This window comes from Atractosteus spatula, chromosome 13 (assembly GCF_055471065.1).
Source record: "Atractosteus spatula isolate fAtrSpa1 chromosome 13, fAtrSpa1.hap1, whole genome shotgun sequence".
In the NCBI taxonomy this organism is placed as follows: Eukaryota; Metazoa; Chordata; class Actinopteri; order Semionotiformes; family Lepisosteidae; genus Atractosteus; species Atractosteus spatula.
Genome location: NC_142718.1, coordinates 7450469 through 7471062, shown reverse-complemented (window position 1 = coordinate 7471062; position 20594 = coordinate 7450469). Strand labels below are relative to the sequence as shown.

Genomic DNA, 20594 nt, shown 5'->3' with positions numbered 1-20594 from the left:
AAAAGATTGTGAAAAAGTGTAATCTTTTCTTGGAAAGGATTGCTAATTGAATTGCTACTCTCCAGGGAACTGGCTGAAGCCCTGTTGAAGTGTTGTGGAATTTTTATTTCCTGTGCACTTAAGTAAAGTAGTCTGTTTAATTTATTCTGAGTGAATAATGTAACCATTAAAGTAAATATCACCGGCATATTCTGTACCCTCCTATTTCAGGAGAAATATCAACAGAACATCAGTGATTTCAGTTCTCAATTCTCAAAATCTTTTGGAACATATCCTATTCTCTGTGGGCCAAAACACAGAAACTGAGAAGCCCACGTGATAAATTTTCAACCTGCCATTTTTGTAGCTGTAAATGTAACTACTGCTTCACGGTACTGGATATAAAAGCAGGATATACAACAGACGTACAGTAACAGTGTCGTATCTTATCTCTTAAACTTTGACCTTTAAACAGTACTGTTGTGCGCTGTTCAACATGATGCATGGTGAGCCAGAGGTTGGGCAGATTCGATTTGTTTACTTGATTTCATAACTCCACCGTGATGTTGAGTAAATCTCATGTTTCCTCAGATATATTGTGAATTTGCTTTGAAGTAAATCACAAGGTTGTACAGGGCAAAGTCAAAACCTGCCTGGAGGAAGAACAGAGAAAACAGAAGTGCTGGTCATTTCTGGGGCATAAAATAAGTCTTTTCAGTTTTTTTTTTAGTACCAGGCAGACTCGGCGTACTTTTCAGAAAGACATGACCGATTGACAGTGATGAATTCAGAGCCTACTCTTCAAAATTTAGTAAGCCATTCAGTTTTCTATACTTTTTAAGTTTTATTACTGATACTTAAATTCATATCTAAGCTCCTTGTGTTGACGTGGAGTTAAATCATCAGACAAACACAGGCTGTGATAGCAGTGCCGCCTTTCTTGTGGGCTGAGTGAGCTAGCAGTATTGAGATGACATCATGCACTGTTTTGGCCCTTCTCCAGGTGCCTCTGATCTTTAATGGGATTTGTGATTTGGTTCAGTTGTGTGACAATGTGTCCTTTTAGAAAGGCATCTTTTTTTTTTTCCAGTCGGCACTGAAACTCACCAGACGCGGAAAACAAACATTGTTGTGGCATGAGAACAGCGCGGTCACTGTACTGTAGGTGTGTCTCCTTCGGTGACAAAACCCATTAGGGTTAGAGTAAAAATGCAGACTAATGAAAGGAGCTGTTCAGTGAACGGGTCTTAGAACTAATTCATGAAACACAATGACGTGAAAGAAGTAAGCACCCAGTCGGGCTGTTTTTAAATATCCTTAGGTTTAAGGGGGGGACAAGAAGGTAAGACTCACACGTTAGGCTGATGCTAACACCGTTCTGTCTTCAGAAGAAGGCATTAATAAAAAAGCTTGGTCATTTTTAAGTTTCTTCAGGTTTTATTATGGTTTGCGTGACCAGCGGTTTCAAAATAGCAGCGTGTAAAAGGCATGGCATTTTTGAAACACCCCGTCAAACGAAATTATATTTCTAATGTCATAGCTGAGGAGAGTGGACATAGCAATGAATTCAACCATTGTTCATTTGTTCAGTGACTGTGCACTGCGTTCCCCGGATTCGCAGAGGATACGTTCCTGAACAGATAAAGGAGAACGTGTATACTGGGAAAAAGCCTTCCTATACCATGTAATGTATATACCAGGGGTATCCTTAATACTCCATCCAAATCAACAGAAGCATGCCAAATAACAAAAGAACATGTCACAAAATAAATGTAGAACTGAACTGTAATGAAAATATTCCATAGAATCAACGTAAATCAGGGTGATGGAGTGGGAAATTCTTGAGCTTCACGTTTGGGTGAATCGAAGTTTGTGCCTCAGAGATGGTCTGAGAGGCTTTAAGAATGGGTTTGGCCAGGCACTTCGCATACGCTAAACTGCAGAGGAGGAGGAGGAAGGGTGGGCACATTGTACAAAACATATTACGGCCTACCTAGTCCAGAAATATCACTTGGATTTACTACTTTATAATAGTTTTACTTTAATCCCTCTTGCTCATTTCGTAACGGTTATTGGCTTAAACAATTTTGTTCCTCTGCATGAAAGCTGTCGGTTGATGCGTTCATTTGATATTGTCTCTGTAGGATGCAACATTGCGTTGGCTAATACCCCCACAAATGTTGCTGAGCCTGTTTCTGCTCGGCCAGGTGTGTATACCCAACAAAGCTTGTCTGCCTCGTTTTTCCACGATAAGGGAATTCGATTCAATTTCGTAGCGCCTCGGTTACTGAAATTCCGCTGAGCAACATATGTGGCACAGAACCAGATATTAAATATTTAATGCAGGCGAAAGAAGATAGTACAGCTGCTTCATCTAATTTGCAGAGCTTTTGTAGTGTGCTTCACCTCCACTTTCCAAATGGTATTGTTGCCTGGCTTTTCCTTTTCTGAAAGTTCTTGGCAGTTTATTATACTCATCAACATTTGTGGGACTATCTGGTTTCCTGTTGTCAGGTGTGCCTGTTTGTATAGTATGCAGGGAAGGATGTCTGTGTATAAACAAAGGTGTATTTACACACAGCAACAACAACCCATCTAATAGTATGTGCTTTTATTTGATTTCAAAGATTGCTAAATACTACAAAACCTATAAGGTATTTTGCATCAGCTCCCATGAAAAATAACCAATATGCATAATATAGGAGGTAATGGGTTAAATAGCATATCTAGATTGCCACAATGATTTTTGCCTTTCTGACACTTTGTATTATTAACCTGGCTTAAAGGATAACTTGTTTTGCTGTTGAATATGTCATACTTGAAATTCCGCACAGTTGGTGGGGGCCTTTCGAGTTACCTTTAGTACATTCCTTATCTGTTAGTTTCTTTCTGTGTGTTGCGCGAAGTTTTTGAAACCAGTTAAACAGGGTGAGCAGAGAGTAATGGAGGCAGCAGGTTATTCACTGTGTTAACACAATCTTTCCTCCCCTCCCCATTCTGTCTGCATTTTGGTTGATAGTGGTCCCCTGTTTTTTCTAATAATTCCATCTTAAACCTTGGTGTTTGCTTTTCTAGTTGACTCTAATCGTGTATCAATGGGGCATTGTGGGCAAGCTCTTGAATGGCTGCAGTCTTACGTTCATACCTTCTGTGTTTGCCCAGCTTGGTTTTGAAACTCATATGGAAAAGGTCACGAAAATATAAATGGGACTTAGACAGTGATTAGAAAGACATGCACTGAAACGGACTGACTGTATATATTTTGAAGACTAGACTTCCAAAAGTTAAAGATCGGTTCTGAAACCAATGTTTGGAACTGCAACACAGGACAGCCTAGATCTAAACCTGTTGTCTGCTACTGTACTGCTGTACATCCATCCATCCATCTTCCAATCCAGTTTGTTCCACACAAGGTTGCCTATCCCGGCAAGCAGCGGGCACAAAGCAGGGTACTGTACACACGGGACAGGACACCAGTCCATCACATGACACAAACACAGACTTGCACATACTCACACCAGGGCCAATTTTCCCAGACGTCAGTACCCATATAGTGCTCCAGTTTCCTTCTATTTGAATCATGGGAGAAAACTGGAGCACTTAGAGGAAACGCACATGAACATAGAGACAACATACAAACTCCACACAGATAACACACCAGCTCTGCAATTGAACCCAGCTATGGTGCTGCCCCTTAGTATGTCTCTTTTTCACATTTTCATTCTAGATTTCATGTGTATTTTTCACTAATTTTACAAAGTCTAATGGTTTTAGTTCAATTTTTCATCCTGATATCTGCACAGAGCAAGGATTTCTATTACAGAAAATTCGTTTTTTCTTTCGACCTGGCCCGTCTGTCTCTTCATTGTTTCCGTCCACTCGGGTTTGAGGAGCAGAGCAATTAAATTTGTGGTACACGATCCAAGGCCTGCATCCAACCCTCATTATTACTGCACATCAGTGGTAACTTGATCAAGTATGAAACGAGACATGCTCATCTATGAAGAAAACCTGACGTTGATCTGTCACTGAAATGGCAATTAAGATATGGCTTTTAATAAGGGTGTGACAGCATTGTTTATGTCATACATGGTATTTTAATGTGAAAGGTTAATAACAGTTAATAACTGGGAAATGCTGGGGATCTGATTCTTTGAATTTATTATCCAAAAGTGCTTAACAGTCTGTCCTCCACTGTAGTGCAGGACCCTACAGTGTCCACCATTATGTACCAGCAGCCCCACCACATAACAGATTCGGCAGAGAACTGAGTATTTGCTCTACCAACTGAGCTAAGGGGGAGGTAGGCTAGATGCTACAGGCCCAGAGTAATCTTTAGTCAGGACATTGGGTTTAACACCCTTATTCTTTTGAAAAGGGTAATGGGGTCTTTCAAAATCCCATCCCGTTCTGTCCTGACCAAGCTGCTCACTCCCCCACGACTCCACGTCTGAATTAGATAAGATCACTTTATTGGCTATATACAATTTCTTGCATTAGGAATTTGTCTTTTCGCATACCCCAGCCTGCTCTCCATGAGACACACAGGCACAGGGAAGAGAGAAGCTTGGGGTCCGAGCGCAGGGTCAGCCATTTATACGGCGCCCCTGGAGCAGTAAGGGCCTTGCTCAGGGGCCCAACGGAGTAGGATTCCTCTGCCGGCCGCGGGATACGAACCGGCAACCTTCCAGCCACAGGCGCAGATCCTTAGCCACAGTGCCACCGCTCCGCCGTGGCAGATAGAGGTAAGAAGATGGACAGACGGTCATCAGGAGTTCGTTTCGGCGTCTTGACCGAAGGACACCTCCTAGAGCACGGTGATCTGTGATCCATGTCACGACAGTGGGGCATTGGTGTGGAGAACATGGCCCCACAAGAAAGAGGTTTTCCTGCTTGTCCACCGACACCCCTTGCAAAAGCAACTTTGAGAGGCTTCCCATCCCTGTATTGTTCAGGCCCAACCTTGCTTAGCTTCTGAGATCAGACAGGACCAGGCAATAAAGGGGTAACAGCGCAGTTAATATTCATGTTCCACTTCAGCAGCTCCTGTATGTGAGGTATTTCTGGCATCACACAGTCATTAGGAAGCGAGACGTACCGTATACTCTGTTGGTATGAAAAGTAAGAATCTGATGAGGAGATCTGCTGCAGCTGTATGCAGATGGGGCTGGAGACAGGCACAGTCCTGTTACAGCTGTCTTATCTTGTTTGAATCTTTTAAAATTGCCCGCAAAGTTTGATGCAGAAGGGATCTCTCTGGTACATCTCCGCTACTCTGTGGCGTCTCCTTCAGCAGCTTTGCCAGTGAACATTACTTCTGACATTTTATCTTTGTTCAGCAGTGTTGGAACAGACATTTATGTACCATCCTTGGTTATTCCTGGGCTGTTTTATAGGTGTTAAAAATAGTTTTTTTTTATGCTAGGCGCTTGGGCGGCATGGTCACGCAGTGATTAGCTTCACTGCCTTACAGCACTGGGAGCTGGGGTTCAATTCCTGGGGTGCTGTCTGTGTGGAGTTTGCATGTTCTCCCCTTGTTCGCTTGGGTTTCCTCAGGGTGCTCTGGTTTCCTCCCACCTTCCAAAGACATTCGGTCAGGTTAATTGGCTTCTGGGAAAATTGGCCCAAGGTATGTACGTTTCAGTGTCTGTGTGTGCCATTTGCTTGCTGGGTAGGCCTTCCTGCGACCCCGTATTGGACGAAGAGTTTAGAGATTGGATGGATGTTATGTGTTTTGAATTTAAAGGCTCTGCATCTCCTTAGAAAAAAAATTAAGGCATATTTTGATGTTACAAGTCTCCTAATCATTTTAAAGAAAAGTGCAATAAGAATTTTCAAATACAGTTGCAAGAAAGTTTGTGAACCCTTTGGAATTACCTGGATTTCTGCATTAATTACTCATAAAAATGTGGACTGATCTTCAACTAAGTCACAATAATAGACCAACACAATCTGCTTAAACTAATAACACACAAACAATTGTACTTCTTCTTGTCAGTACTGAACACATCGTTTAAACGTTCACAGTCTAGGTTGGAAAAAGTGCAACTGGCAACTGTAAAAGTGCAGGCTAAAAACTTTTGTGGCTAATTCTTTCGTTGTGTTTACTTAAAAAATAATTCTATTAAATGATAAAATGCTTACCAATTTCCAAGTTATTAATGCATTATTAGTGCATTATGTATCCATCATGTGTACCCATTTTCTTAGCAGTTAAGACAAACATTGTTGCGCTGTCAGAGTTAAAGTCTTAATGAGACCTTTTAGCTGTAGGGACAAAGAACTGTACATCACAATAACAGTACGTAATGAACCACTTGTGCTGTTTTCTGTATAATGACTTTTTTGACGTTTTTGATTAACAAGTTGAAGGTCTGATTTGTTTTTAGTTTCTAGGTCATGATTTCACAAAAAATAGAAATCTTAGGATTTGTTTTTGTTAATCGTTGTACTGTTGTGTGAATGAGATGTATTTTTTCTCTTTACAGAAGGATCCTGATTACCTGAAGCTATGGCTGGAGATATTTGTGAGCTCCTATGAAAAATGCTTGGATGCGGATTTTGAAAAACCACCAACAAGGTATCTTCAGCTCCTTAAAACCGCGTGGTTTAAACTGAAATGCTATTATTTATAGAGGAAGGAGCAGCTCTGACCCTCAAGGGCTACAAAGTCCTTCTGCTTTCAGTCAATTGAAATACATTGAAATAGAACTGCAGAACCTGTAGAAATCTGTCTCTTCATGTAGGGAGTAGCAAATTTCTTGTTTAATAGGAAAAGTGAAGCACCAAGATGGTCTGCACATTTTCTGGCCTCTTTTAATTGTTCTGCACTTTTTACATGTTTCTGCTCTCTATTGTTTCTAAAGATTGGGAACTTCTGTAGGTCATTGACAAAATAAGCAAGATTTGTTAAAAGAGAACTCTAAGGACCAAAGGGTAGTCACACTTTTGCAGTACTTAGTGTACTTGAACTTAACTTATTGATTAAATGATTTATAAATAAGCTGCCTAAATGATCCCAATCAATAATTGCTTAAAGCCTTTAGAAAATGGTGGTTTAATGATGATCTGGGAAACATGCTTTATTGGGAGTCTCGAGTATCAGGACAGGAGATTCCTGGTGCAATGGATACCGACCATTATAGCATAGAAGCTTTCCTACTGGGACCATACTGGTCCACACGATTTTATCTCTATTTAATTAGTGAGAAAATGTAAGGATCGAGTCATTGATGAAGTTTTTTTTGTCTGCTTTGTCGCTGACTTCATGATGGAAGGAAAATGCAGGTGGTCTTGGCAGTCATTGACCTTTTGGTGCATATGTACTGTTTGCCATTGAATTTCACCATTTCAGTGACAGTGGTGGCATTTCGCTCACAGGCTAACTGGGGTCTTTGATTATACCGGGTCTAATTCCTGGTGATCAAACAAATTAAAGTGGAACTGCAGTCCCCATTTCTCAGACCAGTCATAAAATCTCTGTACCAAAATATTTGCAAATTTCGAATTAAGCACAAAATCGTAAACTCAGTGAAAGTACTGTAGGCTGCCATGTTGTGGCAAACTCCGGGCCTTGCAACAGGCGAGAGTGAGAGTTCCCTAAATTGAGATGTGACGCAGCCCTTCCTGCTCACTAGTCTCTGTAATGACTAAATGTAATATGGTGTACGAGCGAATAAGTACAGGTTGTGCTGCAGACATTTCACTGCAGAAATGTTCCATCGTGATCTGCACGAGTTAACAAGTAAGTCGTATTTGTCAGCAAAACCGTCTCAAAATCAATATTTCTATTGGATTAAAAGAGATGTATTCACAGGCCTGCTTCTTTAGAATGTAATAAGGCTGCAACGCATCACCGGAAGTTTTGTTGCCTCGTTCTGAATTGCAGAATATGGCGCTGCGCATATCTGAGAATATTGTCTATTTTTAATGTAAATTGGAGGTTTTAGAAGTTACGGTATGCAATTTACTTTTATTATGGTTTAAAGTGCACTCATCAATACTTAATTGATCTAACCCCGAAATATAAAAATCGCTATGCGTTCCCCTTAAAGCAAGCAAATGATTATAAAGAAGGCTATTTGACATTAACTGACTAATCTATTGTCTAGTGTTATGAAAAAGGGGTCTAAAGAGCACTGATGGTAGGAAGCTAGAACAAATTCAATTCTGAAGCAGAAAACTCTGAGCCTTATTTTCTGACAAAGTGAAACAAAGATAGTTTTACAAAGACAGCTTTATTTGTTTCATTGAGACTATGACAGCTCATTAGATGCTGGTGTTTTCTTGGAAATTTCTATGGATCGTGCGACTTGTAACGGAGCAGTGAAGATTCATGCTTTGCATAACAGTTTTTCTCCACGTGGAAGACATTGCAGTCGGTAAGCTAAAAGTCATGAAATGCACACTGTTTATATTTACAATACATACATTAACAATATATACCTTCTCTATTTAATTATTTTGAATTATTGCTGTCATGCAGTAGCTGGTCACCTGTGATTCAGGGCTGGTTACCGCAGAAATTAATTTGACAGGAGTCTTGTGGCACCAGGAGGCAATTGTCCACAAGGCCCGCCTCAGGTTTTTCGAGTCTCCTGTAAATTAATTACCATGGTAACTGGCACTGAGTGTCAGGTACTCTGTAAATTCTAGCTCACCCTGGCACTCAACTGCAGGGCCAAACATAACAACTACACTGGGTATTGGAATTCAGCATCCACCTTTTGTTGTAAGCGTCTGGTGCAATAGTAAGTTCATGGAAGCTGCCTCCAAAACATAGTTGTCTGACAGATACTTTCATTTTTGGTAAATAGATTTTTCAAGGCCACGCAGAAAACGTTTTTGAGCATAGCAAAAAAGCTTTTGTAAGAAAAGAGATTACATTTGAGGCCACATATTTTCCCTTTCATGACTTGATAATTACAAAAGTCCACGGTTTTATTCAAATGAAAACAGATTTTGCAAATTACATTTATGTTGTTTTCCAATGAAAGAATTAATTTGTGTTTCCCTGACACAATACTTTATCGAAGTATCAATGTCAAATTATTTTAACACTGTTTTTGCTGAAAAATTCAATACTATTACCTCATAACTCCATATATGAAACTTTAAGGTGACAAATTTCTTAAATTGCTCTCTTGGGCAGTTTTGGCACCTGGTTAAAACGGGTAGATACTTCTGTTGCTCTGACATCCATCAATGGACAGCTGGAAGTTCAGTTTAAATTTAGTTGAAAGTGATTATTAAAATATATCAATTCGAATAAAATGGAAGAACAAGACACATTGCAAAATATAACACTAATAATTAAATGATTTTAGAAGCGTACAAATTTTGATGTGTTTAAATAATTAATTTAAAATTGAACTGCTTTGTTTTCTATATGGAGATTCAGAGGTTCGTTCATTTAGTTTTCAATGAAACAAGGGAGAGATCTGTTCAGCCAGAAAGACAAAACTCACTCACGTAAAGAATAGTGCAGCAGGCAGCTGGAATGAAACGGGGGTCCCAGTGCCCCCCATTTTGGTTATCTCTAGGTCTGTACTGGGAATCGCTTATTGCAGTCAAAAAGTATTGCAGCCGTTTAAACTCATCTTGTGTTGACAGTTCTGATTCTACCAAACTTAGTTTCTAAACGTGGGGATCACTACAGTTTGGAACTAGATCCTATTTGTTCAGGCATCCTGCCAAACTCCAGTGAACGGTTTTGGCAAATACAAATTTATGGGCCTCATGTTAAAATTAGATCTGCCCAGTTCACTCTGGGAAAAAAGAATGGTGCTGTTTTTCCTGAAAAAGCAGATAATTGCACCGACAGTTCTTTCAAAATCTAGACCCTTCCAAAGTGCAATCAACTTGTAAACTATATGTGTGAGCCTATCAGACTCAAAAAAAAAAAATCCCAAAAGGGGATGAAGGCTTAATTACAGGTAAAATAAAAATTCATAATTTAGATTTATTTATAAAGCAACTCCTACACTGTTAACAAATTTAAATGTATTTCTCTTCTTTCAAGGATACCCACACAAGGATATGCTTTATAGAGAAGATATTGCTGCTCTAGAATTAGTGTAGAGAAGAGCAACTATACTGACAGGCTGAAGGAACTGAGCCTTTTTAGTTTTGAGCAGAGATTACAAGATTATTCAAAATCCTCAAAGGCCTTGACAATTCAGCAGATTTCTTCAGAATGAACAGCAAAACATAAACCACAAGGCATAAGTAGAAACTATATAGAAGTACATTTAAAACTAGGAGCAGGAAGCACTTCTGTACACAAAAGGTTGTGGGTGTGTGGAACAAGCCATCCAAAAATGATTTTTAAACTGATACTTAACTTCTTTCAAGACATGGCTGGGTGAGATCCTTGGATCAATTAAATACTTAGTACCAAATGGGCAAGATGAGTCGTTTGTAACCTTTCTTATGTTCTTATCACAGCTTATGTTAAATCTGAGACAAGAAAGAACTTTTGTTTTACACAGGGGACTGTACGAGTCATGAATGAGCCATGCAGCCATGTTTTCAAAGCTGAAAACTGAAACACTGAAACCACCATGGTTTTCTTCAGGAAATTCTGGGATTCAGTGCTTGAATCAATTTGTGAATCCTTGAATAAGTACTAGCAACTCAGTCAGGTTGAATGGCCATTCACTGGATACCTCCTAATTGGGTTTTAGGTCCATTGCTTCTCAGAATCTGCAGTGATCAAGATTTAAGGTCTAAAGTATATACTGTAGCTTATCACATCTGCAGATGAGTCAAAAGATAGATGGATTTTGTGGAGATGAAATCAAGGTCTGTGCAGACACTCAGTAAATTAAATTGAATGTATAAGGTATTGCATGCAGCAAGCAAGAACATGCATTTCATATGGGTAATATTGATCTAGAAAAAGGATTGTAAGAGCAAGCTGTAGGAGTTTGTTGACTCATCACTTTGCAGTAATCCCTACAGTTCACATAACTTGGATATGTTATAAAGAGCATAAAATTTATTTTAAAGGAAGATTTTTTTTTTATTTGAAGCACTACATTATTTTGACATCACTTGGAATATTGCATTGATTTGGTCACTACTTTACAGGGAAGATATTGCCACTCTAGAGGCAGTACTAAGGAAAGCAGCCAGACTCATTTCTGTGCGGATTAGGATGTCATACTCGGATTAAGGGAAGTATCTTTGAGTCTCTTTAGCCTGGAATAGAAATTGTGTGGGGACTTGATTTAGGTCTTCAAAATCCTGAAAAGCACTGACCAGTGCATCTCGGCACTACGGATTTGCAGCCGCGCAAGGATTGGGTATACAAGTGGAATTAACGTGAAGATGGAAAATAGAAGCTTACAACCAATTCGTCAACTCCCAGTGCAAGATTGGCTGAATTGCCTTCTTTCATTGCTATCTTTCTTTCGTCTCTATAGTATGTTCATTCTACAGCACGTCACAATTTATTCGCATCAAAGAAATTGCGGCGTTCATGTTTTGATTGGATTTAGCCTGTCTATGACCATTCATTTTGAAATATTTTGAGTCGTCACTATGAAGCTTTCTCATCTTTTATAGTCTTCTAAACATATATCATATTCAGCTTTGATAGGCAGTGTGTACAGCCTGCTGTATTCACAGCCAAACTGTTTCACATAGCCATTGTGGAACATAAAGGAAAGGTTTCTCCCCAGACTGAGGGTGCTCACAGCCCCAGAAACAATGCTCACACCCCAGTTACCCTACGTGGTGCTCGTCCAGTGTTGCAGTCTCCTGAAATCACCTGACCATGCTGAGCGAGGGACAAGAGACAAGAACCCCTTCTGGAGCAATTCTAGCTTGAAATCGTGCTTTCAGAGATAGCAGACTGATTGACTATGCATCAAAATGTGCAAAGTGCAATATGCTCATCAGAGCAGAGCTGTAAGCTGGATAATGCTTTATGTAATGGTACTGCTGTATTTTCTCTTACATCCCTTTAAAAGCATCTGTGTTAAATCTGCACATCTCATCTAAGCTGTGCCTCTCTAATCCCATGTACGACGTGTGCCAAGCAGAAGCAGGGTATGAACTATGCAGGCTGTGTTTGAAAGCGGAAGGTGAATCTAATGATGTATTGCTGTCACTGTGTCAGAAAAATGCACTGTTTCTGATAATTCCATTTCAGATGTTGTGTTTTTTTTATTGAAACACTGGGATGCACCTAGCTAGTTATTTCAAAACTAGGTCAATGGATTATGTGTGTGATATGGTTTATGATTGTATACAGTATGTGTGAATGTACAGCCTTGTATGCAGGGAAATAAGAACTTGGACTGTTTCTATGGAATAGGTTGGCAGTTGTTAACTGAGAATGCATTGAGTGGCATAGTGAATTTGTGATCATGAGAAAGCAATTGGGTGGGCAGACAAGAAGCATGGTTCATAGTGAGTTTAGAATTCAAATTTAATAGGTTCGAAAAGCATTATTATTATAACACAATTATTATACTATCTCATCAGGCCTGAATACTGGATTCTACAAATTAGCTGGAAACCTAAACTCACACTAAACGCTGACATAAAAGATGGGTGTTGTGAGTACAGGCCAAAGTAACTGAACAAACTTACATTTGGCAGATTTCCTTTGAGGGCGAATCCATTTGAAGTTTTCCAAGATACAGAATTAGGGTAATAAATATACCTGAATCTGGTTATTATGTCATTGTTAACTCTTTTAAAATAATAGCAAGACACCAATTAATGCTAAATAAAAGAAGATTTAGGAGGGGTTAAATGAGGTACTGTACTACTGACAGCTGTTTTGCCCTTTTGAATAATTTATTCAGTATATCCATATCATTTACTGTAGGTACAGTTAAGACCTTTAAGGAAAAATACGTGGATATTTGTTATTAAGGAGTCCTGAATGGCTGATCACTTTGTACCATGTCTTTTTCATATCCTTAGTGTATGATCCTTTTGTAGTTCCATTTTAGACAACATACATAAATATAAATGGAATAAAAGATTGTATCTTCGCAATATACAGAAGTGGATTATCGGAGCTGAACGTGTGTTTGTAGTCAATATGTATGTCTATTTTCAAAACCAAAATATAATCAAATATCTTAAGAATAAATTGTTCAATTTTAATAAAATTGTTTCTCCTTTTATCTTAGCAATCACATTTTTCAGAATGTGCTGTGTAACACACTAAAACGTGAATGGCCTAGTAAGACATTTTATTTATTTGATTTTTGAAATTTGTCAGTAAAGGTAAAGCAGATACAACAGATTCCTTTAAAATTCTATCTGAAGTAGTTTTTGTTATGTTAGTAACTTTTTCTGAAATACTGTAAATAGTAAATTCTAATTTTTGTCTGTAAATATTTAACTGAAATAAGAATTACATCAGTCACATCAGGAAAAGTTTTCATATTACTATACCTAATTATTAACTTCTAAGTGCAGTTCCTTCTGGGACTTTGGAATGATCTGTATTTAATGTGATGTGTTCTTTTTCACAGACTGTAAAGCATAAAAAGTATACATGAACCGGCCTTTAAGGAAAGTTAACACATCAGGAAAGGCTGAAAGATTTCCATGCATAAAGAAAGTGAGATGTGAGAAAACACAGTCTTTGAAGATTTGTAGATCACGTTGTGCGACAAGTGAGAAATTTAGGCTTAAAGCTTAGAAATAGCTGGGCGGATGTTAGAATCCACAGAAGTATTAGGCAGGGAATTATCTTTTAAGTAATATTTACCGGAAAACCCTCTGTGTGTGGATTAGTTGACAGATTATGCAGATGCTTGAAATACCTATTCATCTGGCTTCTCTTGGATTATAGGAACTGGAAATCCTGCTTCCAGGCAGCGCATCATTTTTCAATTCGACACCCTGAAGATTAATTACAGCACTTTTACTGCTTTGTCCACATGTGTGAAAATGCCCAATCAGGTTAGACTATATCTTAGCACACAGAGGATTTACTTACAAGACTGTTTTAAAAAGGGAATAAGTCTAGATTCTCAGGAGCTGTATTATAGGTGTAGCCATACTAATATTTTCTTAACTGTTAATCACATTAGTGAAAGGCTAAATAAAAAGTGCTGAAAATAAAAATTATTGTTTTATCAGTGATCCTTTCACCTCTCTCCTCTTACATACATGCCCAGGGCAAGAGCTCCTTGATTTAGGTTTAACTGTGTAACCTCGCAGTGTTTCTTGCTAGGAAGACGCTCAACAAAAAAAACATTACAGAAAGCACTGCTTTTTGAACACATTCATTGTTGTTTCTTTTGTTATAAAAGTGTTACTTTACATCATCTTCCTTAGTAGGCGAGCTGCTGTCTGCATGTGCTGGCGTTTACCTTGGTTTTTATTCTGTTTTTCGCCCCCTAGCAACTTCAATTAATTGGTTAAAAATAAATATTTTTGTGCAAAACGGTTGTTCAGTTAAACGTCTTGAGTTGAGACCCCAGATCGAACCCTAAAAATGCAGAGAGGGATCAAAATCAAGGGACTCTGCATTTCAGCCAATTAATTGTTTTGATAACAGCGCCAAAGTTCTACAATCTCTGTTGTGGATCTTGACTTTGAAGGCAGGCTCAGTAGCAGCAGTGCTCTCAAAAGCAGTAGATACAGGAGGGTTTTGAATTGTCGCCACCCTGATGCTGCAGTTGAGGTTTTTGGAGAAGTGCACACTCATTCTTTTCCAGTCTCACAGAAACATAATAACGTGTTCAGTTTGGTAATTGGCAAACTGAAGAACGTTATTTCCTTTTCATTTTGTTTTTACCAAATCGACAATGCACATGTCCACTTCTGTTTCTTGCACTGGTTTGAGCAAGTACCTCACAGATTCGATATCTGAGCAACATCTTCAGCTTCCTGCATGTCTTAGAAGACATTAGACTCGGAGAAGAGTGTCTTGTCAGGTAACTTTATTGGTGAGAAAGCTTGTGTTTTGTTCACTTCTTTGCTGTCGTTATAATCTCTACCCCTCACATGCGATGCTCTATTTTTGCATAGAACTTTTTTAGGTGCTGCCTAACGTTCAATGGAGTGAAAATGGTGGCGTGGCTGTTTGATTCCTCAGTTTACATCATTTTAATCTGTACCAGCAGATGGGCTATGAGAAATAGTCTGCGATTATGAAAGAATATGCGAAAACCTGTGACAAAAGTGCAGGGCCACTTTGCTTGTCTGCCCAGCAGTTTGAAAATGTATACAATTTGAATGCACCGGTGTCGATGTGTCTAAAACTCGTCCGAAATTTCAGATCGTTCTTTTGTTGCCTTTTCAGAGGCAATAATACTCAGTGTAGAACTCAACAGCAGTTCTCACCCAGATGTCATTTAAAAAAGACTTGGGAGAAAAAAGCCTACTGACTTCTCCGAAAGTTTTCTTTTTCTTTTGCAATACTTTGTTCATGCACTGCCCCAACAAGAGTAAGCAATATATGTTAGCCAGCAGCCATATCACTCTGCAGCTCACAACTGGCAGCCCACTGAAGCTCAGCAGGTGTGAGCCTGGTCAGTACCTGGATGGGAGACCTCCTGGGAAAAACTAAGATTGCTGCTGGAAGAGGTGTTAGTGGGGCCAGCAGGGGGCGCTCACCCTGCGGTCCATGTGGGTCCTAATGCCCCAGTATAGTGACAGGGACACTATACTGTAAACAGGCGCCGTCCTTCAGATGAGACATAAAACCGAGGTCCTGACTCTCTGTGGTCATTAAAAATCCCAGGGCGTTTCTCGTAAAGAGTAGGGGTGTAACCCCGGCGTCTTGGCCAAATTGGCCCTTACCAACCATGGTCTCCTAATAATCCCCATCTATGAATTGGCTTCATCATTCTGCTCTCCTCCCCACTGATAACTGATGTGTGGTGAGCGTTCTGGCGCACTATGGCTGCCGTCGCATCATCCAGGTGGGGGCTGCACATTGGTGGTGGTGGAGGGCAGTCCCCATTACCTGTAAAGCGCTTTGAGTGGAGTGTCCAGAAAAGCACTATATAAGTGTAAACAATTATTATTATTATTATTAATAATAATATGTCTTGAGTATCAAGAATATTATGAAAATTCAAGGTTTCATGTACTATTTGCTACTTGTGTGTATTTCCCTCTTTTGTATTGTGCTTTCATTAAGGGCTCCTTAATAAAACTGATTTTTACTTTGATCAGCTTTGATTCTTAATTTCTAGTTGGCTGTATGCACAGTGACAGTTGTTTGGCAATTCTTCTGTACAGAGCTTTAACAAAGCGATGCGAAAGACAGGTGGGCCAACTGCATCCTCTCATCTGTGACATAACATTATGTTCTTACAATACCTAGGTACTTAATAGACATAATAAGCGTTCCAACACAATACACTAAATTACATGGATATGAGACTTCAGAATTGAATTGTAAAATGCAAATGTGGGCAAAAACATGCAGGAGGGTGTGAGCAGGACTCATTCTTACTACATTGGTTTGACAGGTAGTCATTTAAATAGGCCTTAATCAGAAAATACAAACCTGCCTGTTGCTATGAATATCTTGCCAGACAGTGTTGTCTGCAATGTGTGAGCTTTGTAATGGTGCCTGTGATTTACCTCTCAAGCTGGCATTGAATGCTGCATAGTATTCATATTTAATCTTTAATCTTAGAGTCAATGTATCCAAAGATTACCTTAATTATGAAAGACATGTATGTATTTTACAGTATTTTACTACATTTAAATAGAGTATCACAATAGTTGTTTTTTTTAATGGTACAAGTAGATGAATCTCAAGCTATATCACTAGTTTTGTTTAATTTTCTATTTCAATACTAATAATTAAAAATAGGTTAGTACCTGTGATAAGTAATCATCATAACGGCTTATGTAGGTATGACGGTTCCTGACTGTACCTCAGTAGTGATAAGTAATTGTCTCCCTGTTTCGAGTTGTGGGGGTTCATTCTCGGTGATTCGTTTCTGAAAATGTGTCCAATGTGCTCGGCGTGTCTGTGTTCCAAGGCTGGAAGAGATCCCTCCGGTGATGTCCCTGCTTCCAGACAACATTCTCCAGGTCATGCGCCACCAGCTGCTCCAGTGTGTCCAGAAAGTGTCTGATGGTCTGGAAGAGGAGCAGCAGACACTGGCTCTCCTGTTGGTCAAGTTCCTCATTGTCATTTGCAGGTAAAAATGGAGGCTTTTCAACAGGTACCCTTTTGAACAGTTTTAAATAGTGCGACTGTCTTGATATGCTCTTGAATGTATTTGTATAGATTTATATAGCAACATTCAGTAGTGCCAGATCTATCTTCTTGAATTTAACAGAATTCCACAGTTCAATTTTTTTCTTTTCCAATCTAATGGGATATTTTTAATGTACATTACGAGACTGTTACATTGTGATTAAGACACAAATTTAATGAAAGCAAGCTACACAAATATTGACTGACTTGCCTTTGATGGTGGTGGAGAATTCTTCAGTTTATTCCTTGAATTGAAGTATTTACGCAGAAGCGCGTGCTTACAGAATCTGCACTCGCCTTGTGTCATATCGAAGTTGTTGTGAAAAAATATTTCTCATTATTAGAAACCTCTCCAATGTGGAAGAGATTGGGACTTGTTCTTATATCAACCATATCATCACCATGACAACATTATATATCCAACAGGTGAGTGATGGCCAATATGAAGTGTTCTGTATTGCGGTTTTTAGATATCGTTTCCCTACACTAGGATGTCTTTTAAAACTTGCTCGAGTGCAAAACATTTTGTTTCTTTTTTTATAAATCAAAGAAATCAAATCAGCATTTTAGAATTGGAATATTGTCCTGTGAGAGAAACCTCTGACCTTTTCAGTAAGCTAGCAAGGTCCATCAGGTACCTGATTTTAGTCCAGTATATGTATGTTCGGCAACATAAACGAATGTTCATTCATTCGCTTGTAACCGTAAAAGCTGAACTTTTACCTCCTTAGAAAAAGCTGTCATGAAACAGGTTTTATCTGGTTCAAATGCTTTCCTGGTTATGAAAACTGGAACTTCTCAATCCTGTTTTTGGAATTGAAATTTAATTGACTGTTCTGATGTGGTTTAAAGTGCATGGGAAACCTAACCCACAGAATATAAGCGAGTTAGTGTAGAAGAAAATTTGGTTTTTCGTGGAAAAAGTATTAGGTGATCCTTTGATGGGCGGCACAGTGATGCATTGGTTAGCTTTGCTGCCATTCAGTGTTGGGTTTGGTTCCAGACCTGGGTTCCTGTCTGTGTGGAGTTTTTTCTGTATGTTCTCCTTGTGTTTGCATGGGTGCTCTGGTGTTCTTCCACAGCCCAAAGTAATACTTACTGGGAAGATTGGCCCTGGTGTGAGTGTGTCTGTTTTTGCGTCTGCCTCTGTTGCTTGCTGGGATAGACTCCAGCCTCTGCTGTGATTTTTATGTTCTTAGCAGGACAAAGACGAGAAATGCAGACAAAAATGATGCCCTCTAGTTTCGTAAAACACAAAATCTAACATTAAATTATGGTTTACCAAGGCAAATGCAAAAGGGTTTCAGAGTTGCTCAGCAAAACCCTGCTTCAGAGTGTATGTTGTGCACATCGGTTCAAACATTGTAGGTCGTTTACCTTCAGTAACTGTGACTGCAGTTTCCCCAAATGAATAAATGCCTCCAGGGTAATTTGAGCTGGTCAGGGTGCTGTGAATTGCAGTAACACCTGTAACGTCTTGAGCTTAGTGATTTTCTCCTTCAGCTGATGCTGATGTTTCTGTGTATTGTGCATTGTTTAAAATGGTGGACACCTGAGGGGTACTGCATGGATTTTTAGCTGTGGGAGAGCTGCGGGAGAGGGGGACCAGTACCAATTCTTCATCACATCACTTTCAGTAACTTCATATTCAGTTCAGGGTCACTGTGGGCCGGAGCCTATTCTGGAAAGCAGTGGGTTACAAGGCGGGATACAGCCTGGACAGAAGTCCATCGCAGGTCACACACAGACACAAACACACATTCTCGTATCGGGGACACCTTTTTACACAAGCCAGTCTGAAAACGTTGCCTTTTCATGTTACTTGTGTTGCAGCTGAAGAGCAAGACCAAAGAAAAAGAGCTAGCAGACCAGACTCCAGCAGAGGAGTTTGTGCGCCATGCCCTCGCGTTTTGTGAGAGCCTCTATGACCCCTACTATAACTGGAGGCACCGAATGTCGGGGTACGTTAATTCTCTTTATATTAAGGCACTTTCAGATCTTACACTATGGCTCTTTCTGGTATTTTAGGGTTATCAAAGACCTGCCTCTGAAAAAACTATCTCCACTGTTCTCTTGGGTGTTCATTAGTTAAGCATGTCTTTTCCTGATTACTTTCAAACAGTATTATTCTCTGTTTTTTAAGCTTAACTTGGGAAATGTTTTTTTTTAATACTTTATTGTAGTTAATCTGAGGCTTCTGGTGTTCTTTTTTTCATATACTGTACTTAAACGAAACAGAAATACAGTAATGGCTTTGAACTTAAAATCCAATGGACGCGTATCTGTATTGGAAAAAGCTTAAGTCGTTTCGAATCTACAAAATATATATGAAAGTGAGAGAACGTATTTTCAAATTGAGGGGAACTATTTTTAAACGTTTCTACTTTCTGATTAATGCGTTGTTAGAATCTACCGAAAGTTAAGGCTTCAGTTTGTGTCCTGAGTTGTAGATTTCCAGAGCTCTAAATTTCAAATGGCTTAGAAGCCATGAACAATGTGCAAGTGTTTTCCTTCAGAGGGGCAGAAAAGAAAAAACAAACTTATTGCTGCCTTTTAGGGATGTTGGCAGTTACTTGTAAAATTACATCACTCTCTGCCAGTGTCCATAGCCCTGGCTGTTTTTCAGAACTGTGGTTTTGTCATTGGAAGCCTGTGTCCTTAAAAGCCCACATTTAATCATTCAGTAAAGTCTGCTACAAACTCGTGCATTATTTTATTAAAAGCCTTGCCAACCCGTAGTTCTACCCTTCTTATATAATTGGAATGGCCTTCAAATTAAATGTCATCTAAAAACTATTTTTCTTCATCAAATAAATAAAAAGACAATTTGCAGAACAGTTCCTTCCACTGAACAAGTTAATTCCTCAGCTCGGCTGTATCTATAAGCCTTCATGTTTTAGACACTTGGGTCAACTGTTCTCTCAAATTCTATTTTACTAGACTGAAGAGATTTAGTTCCTTTGACGTGTCTGTATATGACAATCCCTTGAGTCCAGGAGTGGTTCTGTTTGTTTTTTTGTGAGCTGCATGACCTGTCTGCTCCATGTGTGATAACATTGAAGTATTGCCTCCCGTTGTGATTATAGTTTCCCCAGTTCCTGTATTCCCTGCAATCTGAACCAGCTTGATGGTTTCCAGAATTGAAATCGTTAGTACTGATCGGAAAGAACAAATAATTTAAAACAGATCCCTGCCATACGCGGCTTGTTTACATTCACCCGCATAGAGGTTATGCTGCTTATATTAGGATTATGTGATGCTTCCTGTTAGTTAAACTTGCAAAGTAATGCATAGACATTATATTGGAGTCCTGTGACTTTTATTTAGAGAATTAACCTTTTAGGAGGGACCTTTTTCAAAAGCTTTATGTGCTCCAAATATACGTGATATGCTTCTGTCCTTGTTGTGTGTTCAA

General features: G+C 39.2%; 1 protein-coding gene across 2 annotated transcripts in view; it reads left to right on the top strand.

Annotated features, from left to right (window-relative positions):
- Nucleotides 1-20594, top strand: part of nbeal1 (neurobeachin-like 1) — a 126699-nt gene that overhangs the window by 25123 nt on the left and 80982 nt on the right. For both annotated transcript variants that reach the window (XM_088930182.1, XM_088930181.1), the window contains exons 3-6: nt 6468-6559; nt 16959-17120; nt 17524-17605; nt 19013-19140. In XM_088930182.1, coding sequence (XP_088786308.1) covers nt 6468-6559; nt 16959-17120; nt 17524-17605; nt 19013-19140 — 464 coding nt within the window. The remainder of the gene's footprint in view (nt 1-6467; nt 6560-16958; nt 17121-17523; nt 17606-19012; nt 19141-20594) is intronic.